We start from the raw sequence: 24,678 nt of genomic DNA on the forward strand, positions 1-24,678 counted from the left end.
AGCCTCTCTGCTCACTCAGGAGCCGCAGCGTCGCGCCCCGCTGGCGCCGCCTATCACAGAAAACGCCGAGCGCGGGAAGAGCGGCTCCGCTGCCGCGCCGGTTTGCGTCGCTTCTCCTCTCCTCGCGCCTTCCGCGACGGTTCTGTGACCCAATGGCCGCTTGTGCCGCTGCCTGAGAGCGGCTCACGGCGCTGCTGACGTAGGCGAGGTGCGGGATCGCGGTGCCCGTATCCAGAGCCGGGCCCAAGAAACTAAAGCCCAGAAGTTTTTGGGACGCAGCACAGTAAAGACAAATGCTCCAATATAATCAATTAAAATTTAGTTTATTTCTTTTTATTACCATAGCACCTTTAGGGTTTTTTTTTTTTTTAAAAAAGTTACACACAAAATGACAGAATTCTCCAATAACGATTATCTTAGAAAACCTTTATGACAAACAGTGCCCCGTGACACAGCAACAAGATACAAAAGCGTTAAAAAATACAAGCAGTGTCTACGTTTGTCCCCATAAGGAACCACTCACAGGGAGGAGAAGAAGGGCAGCACGGAGCTGCAGGACCAGCCCCACAGAGCTGAGCTGCCAGAGCACACAGCTGGGTCGGATGGAGGCATGAAGCAGCAGTAGCCACCCTCCAACGGGCTTTGAGCTGATCAGCATTTCATGCACACGCTGAATTCATCCAGCATTCACAGTGAGACCCGGGTGAGGTGCTGCTGAGGTCGTGCTGCAGCCTTCCCTTTGAACACAGATGGTTTGGGCACAGTTCTGGGGCCACTCAGGCTCAGGAGACCAGGATTGGGGTGAAGGGTAAAGCAAAATCAGCATCACACTAAAAAACATGAGGATCACAGAGCACACAAGAGTCAAGTTAAAAAACAACCAACCAAACAAAAATAAATCATTATTTCTGATATAAAACTGTTTACAAACACCGTAGTGGTTCAGGAGATAAGTTCTTGTAAGCATTAAGCCCCCAGGCACCCTCACTTTCAGCTTCACGCTTTCCTGAGAGGTGGGTGGACTTCTCTCCCACCATCCCATCACCCACTGCACCACCAGAGCACGTAACAAGAAGCAGGAGTAGCACATGATCTCCCCCAGTACAGAATACAGAAAATGGGGGGGAAAAAAAAAAAAAAAAAAGAAAAAATGAAGTGTGAAACATTAACACAAGTAAAACCACTGCTGGGTTTAAAGAGCTGAAAGCATCCAGAGCTCATAGGATGAAAAGGGCCTTTTTCACCACATGCAAAACCATCCTGTTTTGGGGCACAGCTTACAGAGTAATGCCAACCTCCATCACCAAGCCAGCCCTGCTAACGCTCTGCACGCTAAGATTCTATGCTACCGTCACTCCATCATCTCCTGCTGCAAAGATAACACTTCTCCCTTAAGTGACCCTGAAATTTCTCCATTTTCAACCCATTTTCTAAACAACGTATGGCTTTGACACAGGGCTTATTTTGTGCTTAAAAGCAGAGGTGCAGAGAGAGCACAGCCCTCAAGGAGAAGAACGAGAGCGGCTGGGAGAGCCCAGCAAGGCACTGTCTCCGAACACATTGGCATAGGAAGATTTGAGGAACTGGACGTAGTTCTGCATGCTGCGATTCGTGCTCTCCGACTGCTCCAGCCGATCCTTTAAGTCCTGCAGGCGGCTCTCATAGCGGCGCTCTGCCTGTAACAAAGCACAGCACAAGGCTGAAAGGCAGCAGCACTCAGCCTGCTCATTTCTTCAGCTGTTCCGAGAAATCCCCACAGCCAGCGAGGATTAGCACAGTACTGGATGGCATTGCCACGGATGGTGCTGTAGCATTACTGTTTGTTCTGCTCAATCCCAACATCATTCAACAACCCGACAGTAAATGACAGGAGACAATGCAGCTAATTGGTTGGCCTTCTTAAACTGATTCGCATAGTTGTGTGGAATTAAACATACATCACAGAAAGCCAACCTGACCTGATTCATGCGCCAATCCAATTCCAAGTAAAAATAATGTAAACGAGCAGCATAGATACACAATATAGAAGAGTCTCACTTCTAGGGTCACAGTATCTCTGACGCCATCTGACACAAATCCCATTTGAACATGATTGCTTTCTTACACACACTTCAGCTTAGAACAAGTTCTAAACGTTTTTTGCAGGGGCCTCTGTGCACAGACAGACTGCTACCAGGATGCTGCCAGCAGTGAGCACTCCTCACAGCTCACTCACATCATCTCTGTTCCGACGCAGCTGGTTCAGCTCTGTCTTAGTCCTACTCAGCTGGGTCTCCAAATCCAGCACCTTGGACTGGGCTGCCCTCTCTCTGGATGTTGCTCGTTCTCGAGTTTGTTCAACCTGCACATAACAGGAAAACAACCTGGTCAAGAGGCGTCTGTGGAAGAACGATGCCCACAGATCCTCTGTACATTTACTTGGGCACATTCCTGTACATAAGCACCAGGTCAGCCCAGGGCTTTTCTTACTTCTGTTGCAAACAATAGTGTCATAGGCTGGTGTGGCATTTCCATTTTACAGTCTGGACAGTTACAGGAGCATCAAACAAGAAATCCCTTACTTGTCGTTTGGCATCCTCAATGGCCATTTCCAGCTGACGAGCCAGGGAGCTGCACTCACGGGTCTTCTCTTCTAACCTCAGCTGGCACTGATGGATCGACTCCTCACGCTTTGCAATGACCTGAAGGAACTCCACATTCTGGGCACTCGTTGTTTCTAGTTTTCTAGGTCAAGACAAGGCAAGAAAACCTATTCATTTTAAACAGAGAGTGTTTCAGACTGCCTTTCTGTTAGGTCTCGACTAGCTTGGAAGGTGATTCTGTGCTCCAATAAATACTTCATTTCTCTAATCAGAATTTCTAAGATTGAGGGACACTGAGTGCTCACACACACACCTTTCTCCAGATGTTGTCACTAACAAGAACTGATAAACAAAAATAGTCTAATATTCAGTAACCTCAAATCTGACCAGCTGGACTGGACAAGGAGCTGGTATCTGCTGTGTAGGCACAGTCCTTCCTAACAACATTTGTCAAGTTTGCTGCGAGAACCTACAACCCCCTGTCTAGTGGACAGTTCCTGGTTGGAGATCCCTGTGAGATAAGCAAATGTGCAGAATCCTGGAGGCAAGCGGGGGCATGGGAACAAGCCTGAAGATGTTTCAGTTCTGTGGAAAAAAAGCACAATAGAGTATGGAAAGGAAAGTTAATACAACAAGAAAGCCTAATATTTCTAACCTTTCTAGCTCCTCCACCTTCAAGGTGAGCTGCTTTTTCTCCTCCTGGGCAGACTGATATCTCTCTTTTGTCATTTCCATTTTGTCTCCCTGGAGCTCAATCTAAAAATTACAGCCATTGGTTACTTCACAGAACAGTCACTACGCACACGACCAACCTCCTAAAACACACGCTGCTCTCCAGAAGGAAATATTCAGTCATATTTCTGGAGAGTCCTAGAAAAGGAACAGTGGATAGAAGGCAAAGCACTGAACACACAAAGCTTCCATTTTGTTGGAGCTTCCAGCTAATGCTTAGATAGCTACGAGAAAGTTCTTTGAAACTTCAAAGGAAAAGCCAGGTTGGTAAAAGCTTGCATGCAGAGCAGACACCTCTAAGTACAGCAAAGCACACGCACTAAGAACAGCCACATACCTGACAGGAGCCCACAGAGACACCACAGACTTAAACACGAGGAAGGTTTACCATTCCAAGCCAAGGAGAGTAAAGCTGTCAAGACTACAAGATTATTTGCTGCGTCCTGAGGCATGACTGTAGATGTCCTGCCTGTCTACAATTGTCCTGAACCACCTACACAGTGCTCCTGGGAACATAAAACAGGGACTGGGAAAACAACCTGAGATGAGGGTGAGAAAACAAGGTTGGGACAGCATTATCAGCAGAAGACCACAGGAGGAAAAGCCAACAAGATAATGGAAGTAACAGAAGGGAGCGTCGACATTTGCAAGCGTTGCCACTGCTGCAGTTCAGGTCCCATTATGGTTCTGCACTCAGGGATTAGAAAGCTTTCAAGCAGTAAGCAATGCCGGTAGCTACGCTGCAAGCTTCTCACACAAAGACATGGCACACACCTTTATTTTGCAGTGCACGTTTAATCTTTTCAACAAGAGACAAGAACAGAGACGGAGCAGTTCGAACCTTCCTGCGATCAGAAATTCATCTTGGTCTCAGAGATGCTGCGTTGCAGGAGCTCTCTGCCAGTCCCTTACCCGCTGACGGAGATCTGCGATCATGACAGACAGGTCCATGTTCTTCTTCTCGTAACTCTGAAGCTGGTCCTGACATTCTGCCAACTGTGTCTCCGTGATCCTCAGGATCTCAGGCAGCTTTTCCAACTCAGCAAGCTGGCTCTGGAACTGCTTGCGAGCCTAATGAAGGCAACAAGCAATTTTCAAACGTTTAGAAACTTTTTAGTTTAGATGGTATTCCTTTGAAAGCTTTGGCAATTTGCACCATGGGGACACTGTGGGAATTTGTCAGGTATTGGAGTTCGAGGTGTAATTAAGGTCTTCTACCCCCTTACGATCTGATGTCCATGGGTCCTGGGCTTCAATTTTACTAGAAGCACAAGCTATTTTACAAGGACAGCTGTTCCACAGCAGACAGTGGCACTGTTCTAAGCCACTACTTCCACAGCAAACAAATGCACTATGCAATCTAAACATCTCTAAAGAACGTTATATAGTCAAGGACTTGTTAAATCTTCAATAACTTTTGCAGAAAGAACAAAGCCTGAAAAAAGCCAATCAAAAAAAGGCAAAGCACATCTGCAACATATCAGCCTCCAGAGGAGTTTAGTACCAGTTCGATCTCCTTGTTCATTTCATCCTTAAGGGCCTTCTTCTCTTTATCACACTTCTCCAGTTTTGCTGCCACATCATCTGCTTCCATGCGGGTCTTCAACACCTGGGCACACAAAAAACAACTATACTTTACCTGTTATATAGAGTTTTCAACACACGTGCTGCCTTTTGGAGTAGCTAAAACTGCTCAAGAATCACCAACAAGTTTCTTACCACCCTAACTATCACTCCAGGCTAAACTTGGAATGGAAATTCACTTTTACTTCTCCTGCCCGCACCATTTGGGTTTCCTAAGTACCAAAATCTCCAAAGTCCACTCCTCTCCCTCTCTCCCCCACATCCCCCCAGAGAAAAACACAAAACCAAACAATCCAGAGACAGAACTCATCAGACTGAAAGGCAAAGAACGGGATCTCACCGTTTTCCTTTACCTTTTGAAAAGGAGTAAGGAAAAGAAAAATAATTCAGGCCTGTGTTGGGTTTGCCTTCTTCTTTTTTTTCCCCTCTCCATTAATCAAGATCTCTGCCATAGCTCTCCCTAATGATAAAGTTACCAGCAGATACTGAGGAAGGGAATTCTCCCACCCTTTAGCACTAAAGCACATGGCAGCCTGAATGCCAAAACCACAGGAATCTCCAAGAGCAATGGAAGGATTAACAGAATAATTAACAGAATAAACACAATGGTAACAAGAGAAAGCACACCTGTGTGAGGAAGGAATCCAAATGTGCCCACCTGTGACTTGTAGGTTTCAATCAGGTCTTCATAATTCCTGACAGAGCTCTTGAGCTGCTGAACTTCCATGTGCGCTTGATTCAGCTTCTCCTCCATAGGGACCACACTGGCCTGGAAACAAAAAAAGCATCTTCTCAAGTGTGTGAATGTAACTGTTACACAAGCTGCTTAATGCTGTCTAGATTGGAAAGCAAACAAACAAATAAACAAAACTGTCAGTGTAAATTAGCAAGACCTCCCTAGCAAGCTTCCCCATCGTATTCAGGATATGATGAAACAAGTTTGAAACTAAGCAGCAGCAACAGGGCAGTTCACCTCAGTTGTCAGAGGCCAAGAAACTCATTGTAATTTCTGCTTCTTTGCACAGCATCTGAGCTTTGAGTCACTGACCTTTAGTCTTTCATTTTCCATTCTGAAAGAAGTGGTCTCTGTAGTTTGTTGGTGCAATTTATCCATCAAGGCATCTCTGTCCTCTCGCATCCTGTCCTCCAGGCCTGCCTGCTGTTCTAGCAACTCTGCAATACGGCTGCCATGCAGAAAGAAAATTAACCCTTGAATGAGAAGAAAGCTGAAGACTCCCAATTCTTCACTATTAGCTTCAGAGACATGGCCTTTCACTACCCTGTCACCCTCCTGCTTCATTCACATATACGTATCTACATTCTGTTCAGCTACCTCAATCTTCGCTTACCGAAAACCAACCTGAATTGTCTCCCTGGAACTCAAATGCATTGCCTCCAAGATACACATGATAAAGAAATAATTCTCTCTTGTCTCATATCCCTACCTATTTTTTCTTCCTGCAGCAACAACTGTAGTGCAGTGATACACATTTATTTACTATCATGGGAAAACTGCCATGAACTAATCCCTTTCACTCAAGGATCTCAAACATCTCAAAAGAAAGAAATCCCTAATTATTTAAAAGCATTAAAAAAGGCAAAGGATCAGAGAGATTTAAGAGCAAACCCTTACAGCCCACCTTTGCTGTGGCAAGTCAACAATAGAAGCCACATCTTTGTCTCCTGATCCCTCCAAACTCTGCTACCCCATTGACAGGGCTGGCTTTGCTTGGATGCTTGCTGACAACTCAAATTATTTAATTACTGTATTCAATTAAATCATCCTTGAACTACAAACTCATTCACACTCATGTTAGTTTCTCCATACTGATCTTATCTTCACCTGTTCACTGTAACCATCTCCAATTCAAGGTCGCTCTTATCCTTCACTACTTTGTTGTAGCGACTCCTCCAAGACTCCAGAGTAGAAAGTGCCTCTGCAACGTAATTGTCCTATCAAAAGGAAACACAGATGACAAAAATGTTACTGGACTAGATGTGGGATATCTATACAGCATGCAGATGCTGCTATGAATAAGCATCATATGTGCAGAGACTTCATTAAGACTTAAAAATGTCAAAGCACTTATTTTTGTTCTTCCTGATTCTTCAGACTGAGGTCTTCAACAACACTGCTGTTAGAAAATAAACATAACAGCACAGAAAGGAGAATCCTCTTTGAAGACAGCAAATGAACAACCAGGAGTACAAAGCATGGGTAACATTTTGGTACCGGCTCTGGTCTCCAATATTCTAAAAAGAAGGAAAAGATCAAGGTAGTTCCCTTCTGACCATCTAACTTTTCTATGTTTCCTTGATATCCTTCAGTAAGTTTTCAATAGGAAATCCCAGTGCATTTTGAAGCCTTCGTACTTTTCTGCTCTAACGACTTTGTGGATTAACTGACTTCATTCAGAATTCTCAGCCAAAACCACCAGCTTTTATTTTCCTGGCTTTTGTCAATCCTCAGACAGTGCTGAAGAACAAGGTGAAAAAAAATCAGACCTGATATTTTTGTGACAAGAGAAAACCGGATTTGTTCTAAGCTTAGCGCAAATGGGCCAAGGCACCGAGACAAAAATAATCCTCATTAGTTGAAAGCAGAGGCTCTCCCCAGGGCTGCTTCGAGAACCAAAGACGTAGAGGTACAACCTGAAATGAGGTCTCCCTTTGGGTATCACTGGTACCTTCTCTGCCAGCTGGACAGCCAGCTGCCCTGCACACTCCTCACTCCGCTCTGCCCGCTCCTTCTGTGCACGGAGGGCTTTCTTCAGGGCTTCTTTATCACGGTCTGCCTTCTGCCTCAGTTCTTTCAGCTGTTCCTTGATACATTCCACCTCTGCCTTATGCTGAGCTTCACTGCGCTCCAGATTCTGCAGTGGGGGGAGGAAACACAGCACAGGGAATAAAGTCCTTACGTCTACATACTTAAAACAGCAACTGATTTCCTAGGAACAAAGGAAAAAGATTGGTATATAACCTCAACCCTTCGGCCTGGGGATACTTGCTACTTCATCCTGCCCTGACACGAACAGAAACATCAGCACCAACTCTAAGAGTGAAAGAAGCATTTATGCCCACGTGGATATAGGGAAGCTGAAACACTGCAAAGCTGTATTTAATCCCAGTGCATTCCAGAGCGTTGTCTGCTTGTAAACAAAAAGCTACAGCCTACTCTACCTACACAAATTGTTTCACTGCAAGTTACAAAATAACAACACAGGAGAAAAATCAGCTTGAAGATGCCAAAATTAAGTCCTTCAAGAGAGTTTTTGTTACCAATCTGGTTTCTAGAAGGGCTTAAAACACAGAAATTATTCCCAGCATTGCACCTTGATACAAAAGATTTCACGTATGGGAATTAAAAGCTGCCTCTCATACATCCTCAGCTCCAATGCAATGAGGCAAATCTCACTCCAATTTAAAGGGCTGTAACTCTTACGGCCTCTTGGTACTTCAGAACCAAACTTCTCTGTCCTTATTCCTATTTGTATATTTCCTCTTTCACAAGCTGCTCTCCAGAATGCTGATTTTCACCCTGACCGAGGGAAACACGGGTCCCCATCCCTTCTGATCTACCCCAGAACATTCTTTCTATTAACTGAGATACCCACACATAATGCTGATACTTTATGCAGCTGCAGAGCTAAGCAAAGTGAAATACTCCTATCAACCAGCTGCACACACACAAAACCTACCCGGATCTGCGTGCTCAGCCGGTTGTTCTCAGCTTCCTTATGTCGAAGCTGTGCTTGTAAATGGCCTCTCACAGATTCCAACGATTTTGAGAGCTCACCTGCTGTCTTTGCCTGTTCCTAAATGAAATGCAAACAAGTCACACGTTTCTCTTCAGTAAGCAAGTGAGAAGGAATGCTTTCTGTTACATAGCCGTTTGGTGAAGAAATCTTTTGCTGTCTCCAGCCATCTCCACCTTCCTCAGATGTTTTCCTTCACAGCTCCTCTTTTCCAGCAAATTGGGCAACAAATAAACAACCATTTATTTTATATCAGAGGTAAATGACTGCCCTGGAAGATTTGCTCAAGCGAAAAACATCCTCTTTCTCATCCACTACATTTGCCTTTTCCTTCTTAACCAGAGGGGCAAACTGGAATTTGAGATCAGGAACCCACCAGACCTTAAGCAAAAAGGTAATTCAGTAGTAGGCCCAAACAAGGAGAGAATACTGCCTCTGCATCTTAGTGATGGTTGCTTTCTCAGTGGAATACTGAGCCCACAGCTGTGTGGGAATAGGTAGCTGTCTATTTTTATAGATATATATGTATGAACAATATATTTATAAACAAACCAGTCATTTGATTCCTTATCAAGTAATTGGCTGCAAGTACAAACCCACATTCTGTACTATTTGTGAAGGTGGAGCAAGAAGGGGATAACAGAATAAGGAAGCTACCTTTTCTTCCTGTATCTGAAGAGCGAGATTGTTGATCTCTTTTTCTTTCTCCTGAAGCCTCATCTGAAGTTGCTGGAAAACAAACACTACTCAGATTTTAAGTAACAAACACACTCAGGTTAGCAGGTGGAGGGAAACAGGTGTAATTGCCTCCCTCCAGACACCATTGGATCCACAGCTCTGTCTGGTATCCACAGCAACACCACCTTTAGCCTCCTGCTGCCTCCTCAAACAGAAAGCAATAAGGAAACATACAATTGCTTTAAAGGGGCTCAGAACACCTGAGCAGAAACCAGGACTTGATAGGACTACACAGCCCACAGATTATGGACACTGCCTGCATCTCATATTTTATCAATTCTGGCAACACAAGAACACTTTTCTCAGTTTACAGATGAGGAAACGGGGAAAAAAATGGTGCCAGATCATTCACACAGTTACAAAAGCAGGAACAGAAGGCTTACCCTCTTTATGTTTTGCTACCATTAAGGATAGCACGATAAACCTACAGAAATAAGATGATATCCAAACTGAAGAACAATATCCCAGCTGTCAGGCTATTTTTGCAGTAGGTATTTTTTTCTTTGCCACCCCCAGAGACACCTTTTCAAAGTATGTAGTAGAATTCTTGCTTTGTACATCCAGCACAAAGAAAAAGCCAAGCACAGCCATTTGTGCTTGAACTGAACGTGGTAAGGACACACTTACATATCCCAAACTGTTTCTCACAGCAGAATACTGCAAATCATAACAGTGTCCTTGTATGCAGGTCTGAGCTGTGGTGCCCCCAGTCTAAGCTCCACATTTGATAGGCTCGAAAATTGATTCACTTTGTAATGCAGGTTGTTAATCAAAGGGGCTCCAACAGCCACAAACACAAGAATACTTTTCTAAAAGGCATTAGAGTAAAACCAGAAGGCTGAATACAGACCAAGAGCTTGCAATTTTCTCTCTTCCTGCACAGTAAGATGTTTTGGTTTGCTTACCAACTTCTCTGTATCTGAGTCAGCCAACATTTTCAACAGCACACCTTGCTTCTGCAATATCTTCTGAGCATCCCTCTGCAAAATAAAGATGGGAGAAAAGCTGTTAACTGAAAAGCCTGCATTTCACAGATGTTGAAGATGGAACTGTAGAAATCAACAGGTCTCCCCCTTGTTGCAGCAGCAATTACCAGAAGATACCAAGCATGGAATTTGCTCAGTACTTCACGTATCAAAACCTATCTCAAAAAGCTTTCCCAGTTCTCCCATACAAAGATGATAACAAGAAGCACAAGGGCAAAATATGAACTTCTAGCACTCTCTCATTACTCAGAGTCACGTAAAAAAAACTCAATCCTCTCCTCCAGTCTCACTGGTGGCTGACAGAATAGTTAACATTGGCCTGCTTGTGTTCAAAGGGAATGAAAACCACAGGAAGAATAGCAATTTCCAGATGAGAAAGTTGACAATGCAGTGCCTTTACTTTTTCACGTAGCCAAAGGCTCAGATGCTGTGACATCCCCGCAGCAGAAAACTCAATCTTATTTCAGTGAAGTAGGTAGAAATAAACAAAACCTTCCTTTTTGACACAATGCTCAAAGGCAGCACAGGGATAAAGAGTTACAGAGTTCTCAAACTCAAGTCCCATTTTCAGTCCATTATACAATATTGCCTTCAGGACTCATCCAAGTTGCAGCACTCAGCACTGCTCACCTCCCTTTCGTGCTGTTCTCTGAGGAGTTCCCGAAGTGTACGATTGGTTTCTTCAAAGGTGCTCAGTTTCTGCAGCAGCAGCTCTTTCTGTCTTGTCAGCATGTTGATGTCTGAGCTGCTCATGTGTTTCTCCTGGAAGAAAAAAAAAAGAAGGGCATTATTCACATGCAAACCCTGGAATTAAAGCACGAAGCTGATAAAAGCAGGGTACTGCCACAGTCAGCACCATATGCACAGAAGGTGACTGGATGCTGCAAATAAATACCCGGTTTCCAAAGAGATTTAACAAACATCTTCAGCAAGTTAAATCCCAAAACTTCTTACATTTCTCTGGATCAAAATCTGTAACAATATCTACACATAGTTTTTTAAGACAGCCATAGAACAGTACAATGCAGCAAAGGCCAGAACAGAAAAGCCAAAACCTACTACATTGAGTCTCTCAATTGTATTTTTCAGGGCATGAATCTCTCTGGCTGCTGCTGCTCCATCCCTCTCTGCCTCACTCAGCTTGGACATCAGGCGTTCCTTCTCATGCTGCAAGTACTTCTTCTGTAGCCTGCAGTGAGAATTCAGCCATCAGAGGAACATGAAGTTTTGGCAGCTGTACCAGACAGTACGAATACACAGTTATTTGGGGAAAACAGGAAAAAAATACACTGAGCAAAGGATAAAAGCTACCCAAGTTCACCCTCTCTCACCATAGAAGTCGTTCTGACAGAAGACAGTAATTAGGCTCCCAGAGCTTGCAAGGACCACAACTATGAAACAATAATTTAGGGGGGACAAATGTAGCTTGTAGCAAAGCTTACACACTACTAAGGCCAAATACAACGCTGGGCATTCCCTGGGACCTTGAGCTTTATGGAGATAAGACTTCAAGAGGCTCAACATGAAACAAGAACACACACTAATGCATTCAGCTCCAAGTTTTCAGTTAGAGGGTGGAACCTCAGCATTATTCACATTTTTGGTAGAAGGAGTCCACAGCATTAACAACCTGGTGATCTTTTCAAGAAAAAGACGACTCTCCAAACACTAATGCCCCAATGGAGGCAAACTTCCCTAATTCTTCAGGCATGCAGGAAAACATCAGAGATCTTCAGGAATCACAAAGAAAAAAAAACAACACAGTTCAGGCCCTGTCATGGGGAGCCTCAGTGTGATTTTTCACAAAGGTCAGAAATTCTCCTCTAATTTTCAGCTTCACATTTATTTGTTGTTGTATCAACACAGTCACAATCCAGATAATATCTTGACATCCAAAATATTAACTGCAAAGCCACGACAACCCCACAGCAGGCTACTGAAGCCCACCTCTTTCAGCTTCCCAACAGAGCAGGGTTTTTCCCATCCCTATGACCACGCTAGAATCCTTCTCTGCAGCTATTGCCATCTGAATTCCTTTGTAACAGGTGATAAAAAACCCCAAACCATCAGTTCTTCAGCAGCACCACAACCTAGGGTACAAACTACACCCTCAAATAACACCAGCAGCAATGCCACTCATTACAATGGAGAACTGGAGCTTTCTTACATAGTCAGATCTTTCTCCTCCCTCATGCGTTCAATATTGCGCCTGAGCAGCGTGTTCTCATGCTCTGTTTCTACCAGCTCTTGTGTGACCTCATTCAGTTCTTCCTTCTGCTCCTCCAGCAGACGTTTTGTCATTTGCTGCTTTTGCTCCTGTTTCTGCAACTTAGCCTAAAAGAGGTATTTAAATACGATTTAAGATAAACCACAAGTTGACCATTGCTCCTCATGCATCCCGCATTGGGCAGCTGGGAGCACAACGAACAGCTGAAAGCACACGAGAAGAGAGAATGGAGGGAGGTCGAATGGGTGCCCCAGGTTTGTTTGTTTATCAGCAGAAAAGATTCCCCTGCTTGCACAGAACTGCAGCTAACAAAATGGAAGTGATCTTACACCACGGATTTAGTTAAACGGTGCCACCAAATATTTCGATTCAATTCATTTAAGTATCAAAACAGAATTTTTTTATTTTCTATTTTTTTTTTATAGTTACACAAGTAACTTCTTTAATTTTTTGTAGCACAAATGGAATAGAAAAGGCTCAGTATAAAAATACACTCTGTTCTATTTGATATTCTAAAAATCCTATTCTCATTTACCAATTTGAAATTTTTGCATAGGTTAAGTAAGAACACAATCACTGCTACCCACAGAGGAAATAAGTGGCTGCCCTTCCCTCTCTCTCCAAGCATCTAAAGAAATCTGGAAACCTCTCCTATCCATTTTTTAAATGGTGTCAAGTGCACGAGAGGCTCTTCAGCACAACATCACAGGTCTGTGTCTTTGAAGGGAGAATCAGAAGAAACTATTTTGAGGAATAAGTGGATTCTTCAAGGATAGAAGATCAACAAGCTGTGCTTCTCACCTTCTGGACTGACAACTACTCGCATTTTGGGCTTGAGTAGAAAAAAGATTATTTGGAAACCAAAGCACAGTGATACCTTATGGAACTGACGTGGCTTAACGAATTTTCATAGTAGGGCGTAGTGAATCTTTCAGTAAATTAGTTCTGATTTTCTGAACAGCTCAGACTGATTTCCTTCATCAAAACAAGCAGCAGGCTGAGCAGTCTTCACTTCACCAGGGCTCTCATCTCCTCATGCCAAGCGATCAGCTACAAAGCCAGAATCAGCAGGTCTTTACTTGGTCCCCTCACCTCATTCTTCAGCGCTCCCACCACATTCATCAGGCTATCTATCTTCCTTTCGTATTCATTCATCTTGCAGTAAACTGCATCTTCCTCATCCGTCGAGAGATCGCTCAGGCGCAACACTGACATCATCTTTTCGGAATCTGGAGGTGTAATTTCCAGGCGGTGAGTTGGACCCTAATAAAAAACCAATAAAGGGAATCTTTTTTTCACAGGAAGGTATAAATTGTGTCCTAAAGCTAACTACCCAAACTAGAGACTGCGACGCATCACTGCAGTAAGACTAGGGAGGAAGAGCAGAACGTGATCAGCTCTTTCATTTCCATCTGTGAAAGTTCAAAAATGCAGAAAGAATAAAATAGAGAAAAAAGAGAAACTCAAATTCTCATCCTGGAAGAGCCAGGAATTGAAGAGCTTAAGCTGACAATAATCAGGAAGAAAACAGAAAGAACACTACGCGGTTGCTGCAGCTGTGAAGAAGGATGAAGATGACTTCACACATGCAGCCCTCAGCTGCTTCTCGTGCCTCTCAGCCAGCTCTGTTGCTCTCTGCTGGAAGCACTCAAATTTCTCAAAATTCTTCTTAAATCACAGAGCCCAGAACTGCACACAATACTCCAGGTCAGACCACATCACTGCTAACACAGCAGGAACTAACGAGTGAATGTGTCTGCATTCTAGAGATGGAAACACGTGAGCTGGACATTGGATGTTAATCATTTCCTATTTTTCTATGTTTAAAAATGAACAAGATGTACAAGAAACACTCAAAATGGATTGCGAGTGGCAGGGCCCTTCTCTCATATCAGCCCAGCTCCCCCCAGCCTGATACAACAACTGCTCTCCTCAACCTCAGCTAAAGCTTTGCTTGAGGGAGCAGCAGCAGCCTACCTCCCACTTGTAGGTGGAATCAAGGACTGATGTTTTTCCTGGGGGCATCCAGGGGGCCTTTGTTTTCACCTGGACTGCTCGGCGCACGTTCACAGCATTCCCTTTCATTTTCTGTTTGTGCTTTTGCTAAAGAAGAAACAGAGAAAATAAGAACAATCACTTCTGATACGAACAATAAGACCTTTTAAGAACTATTTACAATTTTTATCGCTGCAAAAAGAAATGGAAGATCATTCACAGTGTTATACGTGGCACATCAGATCAGATGAGCCAGCAGAGGAGGCTAACACTAGCCAGAAGGAAAGGTTATTGCACATTCAGCTGAATGTATTCTTGCTGCTTATCACGTAAAGACTGTTGTATGACTGAAATATCCACAACTGTGACATGATGAAAGCCTTACTCAGCCAGCAGGAAGATCTGGGGACAGGGTATGGGGAAGGAAGTCTCCTCTGTAGGGAGATATGCAAAGAATACTGCAATGAAACCCATTTGGGTGCAGAAGGAACAACCTGGTAGATTCCTTCCCTATTCCAGATTAATCTCACAGTACAGCAGCTGCATCAACTGTCAACGCTACCAGAGGAAAAGGAATCATACAGTGTGATTGGTTATGAAAAGCCCCTGAAGCATTTTCCTTGTTTTAAAGTCAAAAGTACATCCACATTTATTTGCCTTAAAGTTGAGGTGCTCTAAATGATGAAAAGTCAAAGAGTGTCTGCACAACTTTAATACCTGACGAGCAAGACAAGCCATTCTAAAGTACCCTACGGGGGATTAATTAATAGCAGGAGGCGACTTCAATGTCAGACCCTGATCTGCCATTAGCAAAGAGAAAATTAGTGGAGAATTTGTAACAGCCTGTCTGCAGACATAAGAGCGAGCCAGCAACTTCCATTGCTTGTAGAGAAAAACTTGACACGTTCAATTTCAGAAGCAAAACAGCTACAACTCAGCTTCAGTATTGCCTTCTGTCTCCTGCTGACAAGGGTATAAAGAGATCCTTCTCTGTGGTGTAGCTCTGCAGATTGTCAAGGTGCTTAATGCCAGAAGATGGTTTGAATCCAGTGCCTCTTCTTTTAAACACGTTAATTGCAATACAATCAAGACAGTGAAACATTTGGTTATTTCCTTACCCTGAACCCTTCCTACAGAAACAGGGATGAAGCTAAAGAAATAACAGTATGAGAAAGCAAAGCCAAGAGGTAAAAGGAAAAAAAAAACCCAAGCTGCATCACTTGAAAGCAACAATTCTCATAATCACAGAATTGTAGAGGCTGGAAGAAACCTCTAGAGATGATGGAGTCCAGCCCCAGTCGCTTAATTAAACATGACAACAAGCCATATGTTCATACATAGCATAATTAAATCGCCTTAAACACAGAAAACACGTCGCTGAAAATTCACCACTGCTATGCATATAGCTAAAGAGGCAACAGGTCTCAGTTCCAACACTATGGCAAAACAGACCTCAAAGGTTCTGTGGTGTTTCCAGGACTGTCTCCTGCCTGCAGCCCTCACAACACCCAGCTGCACGCTCCTACCTGGCATTTTGCAGGTGTGGTTTTCTGACCCTTTTTAATATGGACATGGACAGGGGTGTTTTCATCCACATGGACGTGCAAAGGGGGAGATGAGGAACGGTTCTTCATGGCTCTTCTCCCACGGACGGGAAGGGGAAATACAATGAAAGGAAACCTGTGAATAAGGAAACTGGAAATAACAACATTTCCCTCCGTGCCAGAGAGCAACAGTGGCCAGTTCTGGTCAAAGCACGTGCTGTCTTTCAGTAGCATCTGCCATTTTGAAGTGCATGCTATTATGCTGTAAAGCTATTAACACAAATCATTTCTTTGCTGCCAATATTTTTGCAGCCATTAAAGAACAAAAGCAGTTGTATCGATTGAAGGTGCCTGCAAGAGTCTGGTGCCCCAGAAAATTGAGCAAATCAAGGATTTCAGTAACCAACAGCATCAGATTCTGAATAGAACTTTCATAGAGGAAGAGGAAAAGAGCGTTAATTTAACAGCTTAGCTTAGAAAAGCCAACAGGAAACAAACAGATCATTCTGAACCTCTACGTTCTTTCACATGTGCTTAACTTCAAATTCTTGAAACTAAACCAATGTTTCAAAGCCTTCAGATCCTTCTTCAGATTTTCTCTCTGCAATACATACATGTAAAAATTCACACGCTAATTGCCTAGCACAGAAAAGCTCAGAGACACTAGGTTAAAGAAATCAGCATAGGTATGAATCTTTCCTTGAGGTAATGATTCTTCAGTACAACGTAGCTGTAAAGCTTAGAAAAATCCAACAGCAGAGTTCTGTCAGCCCAGATATAATTACTTACAGTTATTTTAAGGCTTTTAGCTCCTCTTGACACTGTGCTCTGTGCAGATACTGATGTCATTTCATTTTCGATGGATGAGGGAAACCTGATGCAGAAACAACACAATCATAGAACATCCCAAGTTGGAAGGGACCCGTAAGGACCATCACATCCAACTCGCGGGGAATGGTGCCGATCCCAGGACGTTCTCTTCCTCTCAAACACACAGACACAAACGTATCAGATGTATGAATTCAAAAAGTCAGCGTGCCATTGCTTCCCCTGACAAGTGCAGGACAAGGAAACAACTGAGATTGTCATCCCTTATGTACTGAGAGTTGGCTTAAACATTAGAAAACTGCTTTCTAGAATGACACACGAGGACCTTACCCAGACAGCTGTGACGGCAACTCTTAACCATCTGCAGAAAAGCTGAAAAAAGCCTGCAATACAAGTGCTTGGTGCTGCACAGCCCTGTAAACACATACAGTAGTGGTGGCCAACCAGCCCCATCCACAGACCTGAACTGGGAGCAGAGTGAGCTGCTTGTCTGGTAGCGCTGATGGGATTGGGCTGCTGCACCCAGTGCGTACAGAGCTTTGGAGCTGCACAAAAGGGCCTCACTGCTAACTTTATGGAAACACTGCCTCAAAGTCTGCTGCATAAGGGGATACGGTACAGGTGGTAAAGTGTCATTCTGTACCATACTGCTCTAGAACAGAATTCAGGTGACCCTTCATAGCTCATTTTTAATGTGACAGTTTGCCAAGGATCGTGTAATACCCTGCTCTGAACGAAAGCAATACGACCACATCAGTTATGGAAAACGTCAGGTTTTGGTGAGTAGCATCATAACACAGCAGCGACAGGCACTGGTGTCGGTAACATCATAACACAGCAGTGACACTGGGCGAGGAAATGCTGCAGCACGGGCAGCATCACCCGGCTTAGGGCAAGGGCTGCTCGGACAGCTGGGAAGGAGCAGCGCTGCTCTCCTGCATGCATCTGCAGCTCCGCCGCTGTAACTGAAGCAGAACTTCACACGCAGGGCGGTCACATAGACCGCAGGCGAGGAACGGCAGCGGAGGCAGCCCGAGCTACAGCTACCGGCGGTCGATGTCAACGGATCGCTGTGCCGCTTCGGAATTGGAAGCGCAAAGCGCTCAGCGCTCCTCTAGAAGCAGCACGCCGTCACCGCGGACGCGCAGCAGAACCGCTGCGTTACACAAACGTCACCACGAGGCACCGCACGGCGAACCCGGGACCTCATCGGCTCGCGCGCGCAGGGCAAAGGGCCGCGCTCCCCTCGGCCGCTCCCCGTCGCGCTCCGAGAGCCGCCCGACGGCCTCTCCTCCCCCTCCTGCTCACCGCGAGGTGCCGAGCGCGTTCCACAGCCGGGTCCGCCTCAGGCGGTCTTCGCCGGCGGCGGCGGCGATACGGCGGTGCGCCCCGCTGCCATGGGCGCCGCACCACGGGCAGGAGATGCAGCAGCACTTCCGGGGCCGCCGCGCCGCCGCCGCCCGCGCTTCTCCCATTGGGCGGTTCAAACCTTCCTCGGCAGCCCGCACCGCCCCCGCCCCGCGCCGCCCCGCCCACAACGGGCCCCGTCGCCATGGCAACGCGAGGCGCGCGGAGCCTCGTTCTGAGCGCGAGGGCGGGCGCCATACCGCCGTTCTCGGCGCGGAACGGCCCGAGCAAACGCAGAAGCGATGACGAGAAGAGCAGCACCGACGCTGCTGCTGCTGCTGACCGCGAGCGTTCTTTCACGCGTGTCAAAGCAGAACTGAAATCGCAACTCGTTCCCCTCTAAAGTCTGTACACTAAAGGAAGAAACAAACCAGGACTGCCCCAATAGCGGCTCTCGCACCCACAGAGCCCCTCAAAGCGCACGGTGCTCACAGCCAGGCTCTGCTGCCTGCAGTAACGAGCTGCTTTCTTCCAACCTTCCCCTTCCCTCAGGGAAACGCCACCGACCCCGATCCGACACCTGTGAGGGCTGAGCAACCCCACACCCCAACCTGCAGCCATCGCTCCCACCTCAGCTGCTACTGCAGCACACAACAGAAACCCTCAGCTATCCCCACCCGCACCCATCCCTCTTAACCCTTCTCTTTTCTCCTCTCTCTCAAAACAAACTGATTGTCAGGGGTGTTCCTGAGTGGCTTTGTGCAACGTAAGTGCTTGGCGTTCGCAGGGTGAGATGTCTGGCCCTGCAGTAAGAGCTCACACACATCCCCATCAGAGCAGCTTTTATCCTCGCACACCATACAGGATCATCAAAAGAACCGTTCACGTGGCAAAGCTCACAGCCCGTCAGCACAGCACGTCCCAGAGGAAGGGCTCCTTTCCCAGAACTGGGGACTCTCCCCCAGCTCCCACAGCGCTGGGTTTACGAGATTCTATTGCAGAAAAACTTATTTAAAAATCTAGCATCCAGTGTCTCAGTCAGGAAAAGACGTGTGGATGAATGGAGGAAGACAGCTTGAAGCAAAAGCTGCTCAGAACTATCAGACTGGATCCAGCTGTAACACTCCCTAGCCAAGAAAGCAGCTTGCTCTTACAGTAATGTGCTCTGAGCACAGCTCTCACCTGAAAGAACCCTACTCAGTGTTTCTTCAGTTCAGTCCGAGCTTCTTCCTTCCAGCAGTGCCCTAAACACCCTCCTTCCACCTGTCCCCATCCTTCCAAATATTTCATTTACACTTACGCACTGCAGGATCCCTCTGCTTGCAGAAACTCAGGACCCTGAACAGGACAGTTTCTGTGCCTGCATGTCAGTTCACGATGTGTGATCAGTCCATCAACTCTTTAAAAAATAAAAACCATTCCTCCTTAAGTTTTTTTTTCCCCCCATGCAAGTACTTCAGGAAGGAGGCTGTAGTTGACATCAGGCTGCAGCTCTTTGAATGGCTTCTTCCATGCGCTGGTACCAAGGCTGAATCTTGGTGTGGAACATCATGTCGTCAAAGGCTTCCAGCCCCTCCATGACCCGCAGCACTCCGTACACTGCCTGTGCCAGAGGATGAACATTAGAACAACACTGAGAAAGTCAGTGGTGGAGAATGGCTTAGGGTATCAACGAGAGTGCCTCTGCAGCCCAGAAAACAGAAAGCAAGGCTCTTTACCTGCCTACAGCACGCTCCACAAGTCTGAACAGTAAGGAAGACTGAACAGGCAGAAAGGCAGCATGAACACACATGCAGTTTCTTTAAGGAAATAGTTACAAAAAGGATAGAATCTATGTGCAGTTATGGAGTAGAATTTAAGCCATCTCAGTATGAAGCCCTGGTGGAAAAAATTTCCCTTGCATCCCAGGGAAGGAATCACACTCTGCTCCACACTGCTGCCTGCAAAGAACACCTCCTCAGCACCAAGTGCAATAAAGCCTGTGCAGGTGCAAGGCTCTGTTCACCAGCACTCACTGTTCAGAGCAGTTGTTCTGATTTGCAAACTGCTTCTCTTACTCTTCCACACAATCTGTAACACCCACCTGCAGGTTCTTTTGCTGAAGGAAATCAGCAAACACTGTCCTATTTTAACAAGTGTCCTATGTGCCTGTAGCTGATATAAATCCCCTTCTCTGCCTATGTTCATGTTCACCATTTCACATGGATGAACAACTGGGTAATTTGCAATATATGTAACCATAGAAACAGGAATTAACCACTTATTAACCACTTACCAAGTCAGCAAGGTTTGGCTGGCTTCCACCCATGAACAGCCTGTTCTTGCCAATGGCTTTCACCCACTTATCAACTGCCTCGTACAAGTCTTCGCGGACATCATCGCGAAGGTGATGCCTAAACAAAGAAAAGAACTAGACTGAAAACACAGGTTTGGTTCTTCAACCTTTCATCACCTCTAATCTTTTGGGCTGGTCTTTGCTGGGGAATCAGGAAGGTATTCTAAGGTGAAGGGGACAGCTGGTGTGTAAAGAGCAGACAAGGAGTTCAGTACCTCCACAGTCAGGGCAACACAGCTGTTACTCCCACTGCATCAAGTGGTTTGGATTCAAAGCAGGTTCTGCTCTTTAGACTCTGAAGTTCATAGCTGTGGCCATCAAGGAGTCATGACTGTGCACCTGGGGCTCAGTGGTACCCACCTTTTCTTCAGTCTCTTGCTAATGAAGAACATGGCAACGGCCCCCAAGTACTTGGCAAAGAAACCTTCCACGGTGCCAAACTTCCCCTCGCGGACGATGTAATCAAAGGACGCCAAGGCTTCTTTGGGGGTGCGGTAAACATTGGGGGAAATGAGGTGAACAAGCCAATCATCTGCCCATTTTCTCCACTGCATTTCTTCCCTGCAGGTATTGAAAGAGACTTGTCAGGGAATGAGGTACAGAAATCAGGGCTAGAGGAGGCAGAGAGAATCACAGTGACATTAGCCAGAGCTTTTACCAAGGACAACCGTGTCAAAAGCCCTACCTAAACACGTGCTTTGGTGACCTCTCTGAAATGCACTCAGGAGCATTATCTTCAGCAAGGCTCCTCCAATCTCCATCTGTAATTAAGACTGAAGATAGAGCACTAGCTTCTCCTTCCCCTTAGAACTAAAGCAGCAAGTATCCCCCTGGGAAACTAGTATTCCATGGCATTCCTCTGCGACATAAAGGCCAAGAAGGAAACTGGAGGCAACTGGAGGCAACTGGAGGCATGACCACAATAGAGGGAACTCGGTCATCCAACAGCATTGTTTCAAATGACGTACAACACACAAAGCCACACTAACTACCCAGGTTTTAGACAGTGAGGGAGTGTGGCAGGTGTTGTCAGCACCCACAGGATTTAATAGACACACTACCATGAGGATCTCTGGAGCTGGCTTTGCACTACTTGAAGGACCCACAAACTACAGAGCACTTACACTCTCACTTCTTTGACAGGATAGACTCGCTTTGTCTCCTTCTCATCCAGCATGAGCCAGTATTTATTCCCATACTCAAGTACCTCCTTGCCTTGCTCAGTCACAGTTTTCATGGGAGGATAAAAGGACACAATTTCTTCTAGGCTATTCCTCCTGTGGACAATAATACAGTTAGCACCTGATCAGACTGCTACAAAACTGGGCAAGAGCACAGAACATACTGACAGGCACATACTTAAACCATGTTAGTCTAAGTGCACGTGGATCCAAACTCTATATGAAATAAGTTTTGAAAAGACTTTGGAACAGCTGCTCTCAAATAACTATTATTAGTGTATCTTATTTCCCCTGTATCAGACAGGATGTTTTTGCAGGCATAAAACTACCTACTTTTCTCAAGTGGATCCAAAGGACAGACTACAGCAATTTGGTTTCACTCTGGACATTATGACTGAATGTAAGCTTAGTTCCAGGACTAACCCTAGCACCTGCTTAAGCAGTTTTTATGCAAAGAAAATCTCACAGGTGAGATTCACAGGGCCACTCATATTCAACTCTTCTTCCTTGTTTTGTTTTCTTACTTGGAAATGAGATAGGTCTTTATTGCACTGATGATCACCGAAGAGTCATTCAACTGCTGAAAAACAGAATTAAAACAAACTTTCAGAAATTGGTGATGCTGAAAAGACATTTCTTAGTATTTCCCCCTGCATGCCAACACTTCCAAATTAGTGCTGCAGTCCCTTTTTCCCCTCATGAATTTCCCCAGGCAGCCCTACATGCAGATCTCTTTTGCAAGCACCTCAGAGTATCATTTACAGCAATTACATCAATATGATGGGAAAGGTGTTGTAACAAAGGTGTGACGACAGAAGGACCAGCACAATAGAAGAGTGTTATAAAGGAAGGAAAGAAGATTGCTCACCCATATCAGAAGAGTCTGGGTTCACAGGGGAAAGCCTCACCACAGAGACCTCCAGAAAGAAATCCCTCCCCAGTGGCAGTCAGCCCTTAAATGAGGTCTAAGAGAGGCGCAGCCAGGCTGCACCCCTTCTGGTCACACAGCTGAACTGCTTTCAGCTGAGCTCTCAGAGCTGACCAGGTCCTTTCCCCAGGTGCTCAATCAGAGGTTCAGGCTGTGACTCAGCAGCTCCCACACACATTTCATATCTGTCTTCCATTCTGATAACAGAGGACTTGAGGCATGGGTCCACAGGCAATACCATTTTGGTTTTGGATTGAAGCACTTTGCAGCAACAAAGCAGAAAAAGCAACACTGATACTAAAAAGCCACAGAGTTGAATCATGAGTGATCTCTTTCCATAAAACGTAAGCAGACCTTTTTGTCTCTGACACGAAATGTGTGTCCTGCATAAGGGCTGAGAGAAGCCAGATAATCACTGGACTACAGGGTCACTACATAAAACAACACGTCTAGAAAGAGAGACTGAAAACACCTCTCACAAGGCCGTGGCAGAGGATACAACACAAGGAACAAACCTTAGCCTTAAAAGAATACAACATGATTTTAAGATTACACAACGTGTGAAAAGCCAGAGACACAGACTTCCCTATCGAAGTTTCCCACAGTAACTTACCAGAGGGCTTCCAGCATCAGCTAGCAGGATAGGCACCTTTCTGTAGGAGGAGAATTTGATCTCTTTCCTCATTATTGGGTTTACTTCCACAATTTCATAAGGCAGCCCATGATAATCCAGAAAAGCTCGGACTTTACTGCAGAAAGGACAGGTTTTATATTGGTAGAGGGTAAGCTGCAGGTTCCCTGCAGGCAGCTGGGGAAGAAAAAAGACCAAAAGCTACTAAAAAGTATGAACGTTATCTTTATTTCACCCTTATTTTTGTTACAAACTCATAGTCACTGATTTGCAACACCTGATAATCAGTGTATATCAGTTCAAAAAGGCTTCCTTTAAACAGTATCACTAACATTCACCTCACAGGATCAATAACTGTTGTTTTTTTTTTCCTCAACATCTACTCAACCTGCTGGAAACTCCTATTCCTATTCACAGCCAGAAGTGAGATGCACACAGCAGACTCTTCTGCACACAATCTGGTGCTCCATACCCTCCATGGAACCGTCGGGGCGGGGGTGCAGGAAGAGGCTTTGCTGTTGGTCGCGGTGCATTGAGGGGAAGCAGCGCTGCACCTCGACCGACGGCAGAGGCTCAGAGCCGACAGCTGCACGAAGCTTTCAGACACAGCGGCCTGCATTCAGAGCCCTGGGATGAACCGAGGGAGGCACGGGGCAGCGCAGGCACGAAGCGCCGCTCCCCGCGCGGCTCCGGCAGCCCGCGCCAGCGGTGCCACACGTTATAAAACAACGCATCCTCTCGGCTCGCTTCTCATTTGCGGTGCGCTTGGCTGCGCGGCCCTCAGCGGGCACCGGAAACACAGCGAGCCCCGGCTTTCCGACAGCCGTTTCCTACAGTTCCTCCAGGGAAACGCGGCTGCGGTTTCTTTCACGTCATTTTAAGCCGTTTCTCGATCGAAAACGGGCCACCGGCAGCCGCGCGCTCCACGGAGACGGAAGACCCGCCCCGCGCCTCCCCAGCCACCCCTTCCCCCGCCGGGCCTGGCGCCGCGTTACCTCCGCGGCCGAGTGCTCCCTCAGGCGCTGCCGCGCCGCTAGGCACAGACCGGCACCGCCGCCCAGCGCGAAGGCAGTGCCCAGCAGCAGGCGGCCGCCGCCGGCAGCAGCAGCGCCCCGCGCCGCGCCGTACAACGAACGGCACGGGACCCGCAGCCGCCAGGACGGCAGCAGCGCTGCGAACCGCCAGGCCCTGCCGGCAGCCGCCATCTTGCGGGCACGGGGGCGGGAGGCGCAGAGAGGCGGGGCGGAGCGGGGCGGCCGCCGCGGCTCCACGCCCCAAAATGGCG

The 24,678-nt window shown here is 46.1% G+C and overlaps 2 protein-coding genes across 7 annotated transcripts; both read right to left on the bottom strand.

Moving 5' to 3' along the window:
* Positions 1-411: 411 nt before the first annotated feature.
* ODF2 (outer dense fiber of sperm tails 2) lies at positions 412-18,446 on the bottom strand. Of its 6 annotated transcripts, none has more exons than XM_042879067.1 (20): positions 18,280-18,446; positions 16,933-17,017; positions 14,582-14,707; positions 13,697-13,867; positions 12,545-12,711; positions 11,437-11,566; positions 11,008-11,139; positions 10,297-10,371; positions 9,311-9,382; positions 8,597-8,713; positions 7,586-7,771; positions 6,742-6,851; positions 5,947-6,082; positions 5,557-5,667; positions 4,819-4,923; positions 4,227-4,385; positions 3,238-3,338; positions 2,562-2,724; positions 2,216-2,341; positions 412-1,676 (listed from the first exon to the last, which is right to left on the bottom strand). In XM_042879067.1, the coding sequence occupies exons 1-20, from the start codon at positions 18,444-18,446 to the stop codon at positions 1,503-1,505; spliced, it is 2,613 nt and encodes an 870-aa protein (XP_042735001.1). In that variant the 3' UTR covers positions 412-1,502. The 6 variants fall into 6 exon arrangements, with proteins under 6 accessions (XP_042735001.1, XP_042735003.1, XP_042735002.1 ...); XM_042879069.1 differs by lacking the exon at positions 18,280-18,446 and adding an exon at positions 16,126-16,237 and having other exon boundaries at positions 16,933-17,939; XM_042879068.1 differs by lacking the exon at positions 18,280-18,446 and adding an exon at positions 16,126-16,279 and having other exon boundaries at positions 16,933-17,938.
* A 699-nt stretch (positions 18,447-19,145) lies between these two features.
* On the bottom strand, positions 19,146-24,598 carry PTGES2 (prostaglandin E synthase 2). The gene is made up of 7 exons (XM_042879008.1): positions 24,389-24,598; positions 23,376-23,570; positions 22,359-22,414; positions 21,778-21,930; positions 21,014-21,214; positions 20,594-20,711; positions 19,146-19,921 (listed from the first exon to the last, which is right to left on the bottom strand). The coding sequence occupies exons 1-7, from the start codon at positions 24,596-24,598 to the stop codon at positions 19,799-19,801; spliced, it is 1,056 nt and encodes a 351-aa protein (XP_042734942.1). The 3' UTR covers positions 19,146-19,798.
* Positions 24,599-24,678: the final 80 nt, after the last annotated feature.

This window comes from Lagopus leucura, unplaced genomic scaffold (genome assembly GCF_019238085.1).
Source record: "Lagopus leucura isolate 7727_CA_CO unplaced genomic scaffold, USGS_WTPT01 Super-Scaffold_100022, whole genome shotgun sequence".
In the NCBI taxonomy this organism is placed as follows: Eukaryota; Metazoa; Chordata; class Aves; order Galliformes; family Phasianidae; genus Lagopus; species Lagopus leucura.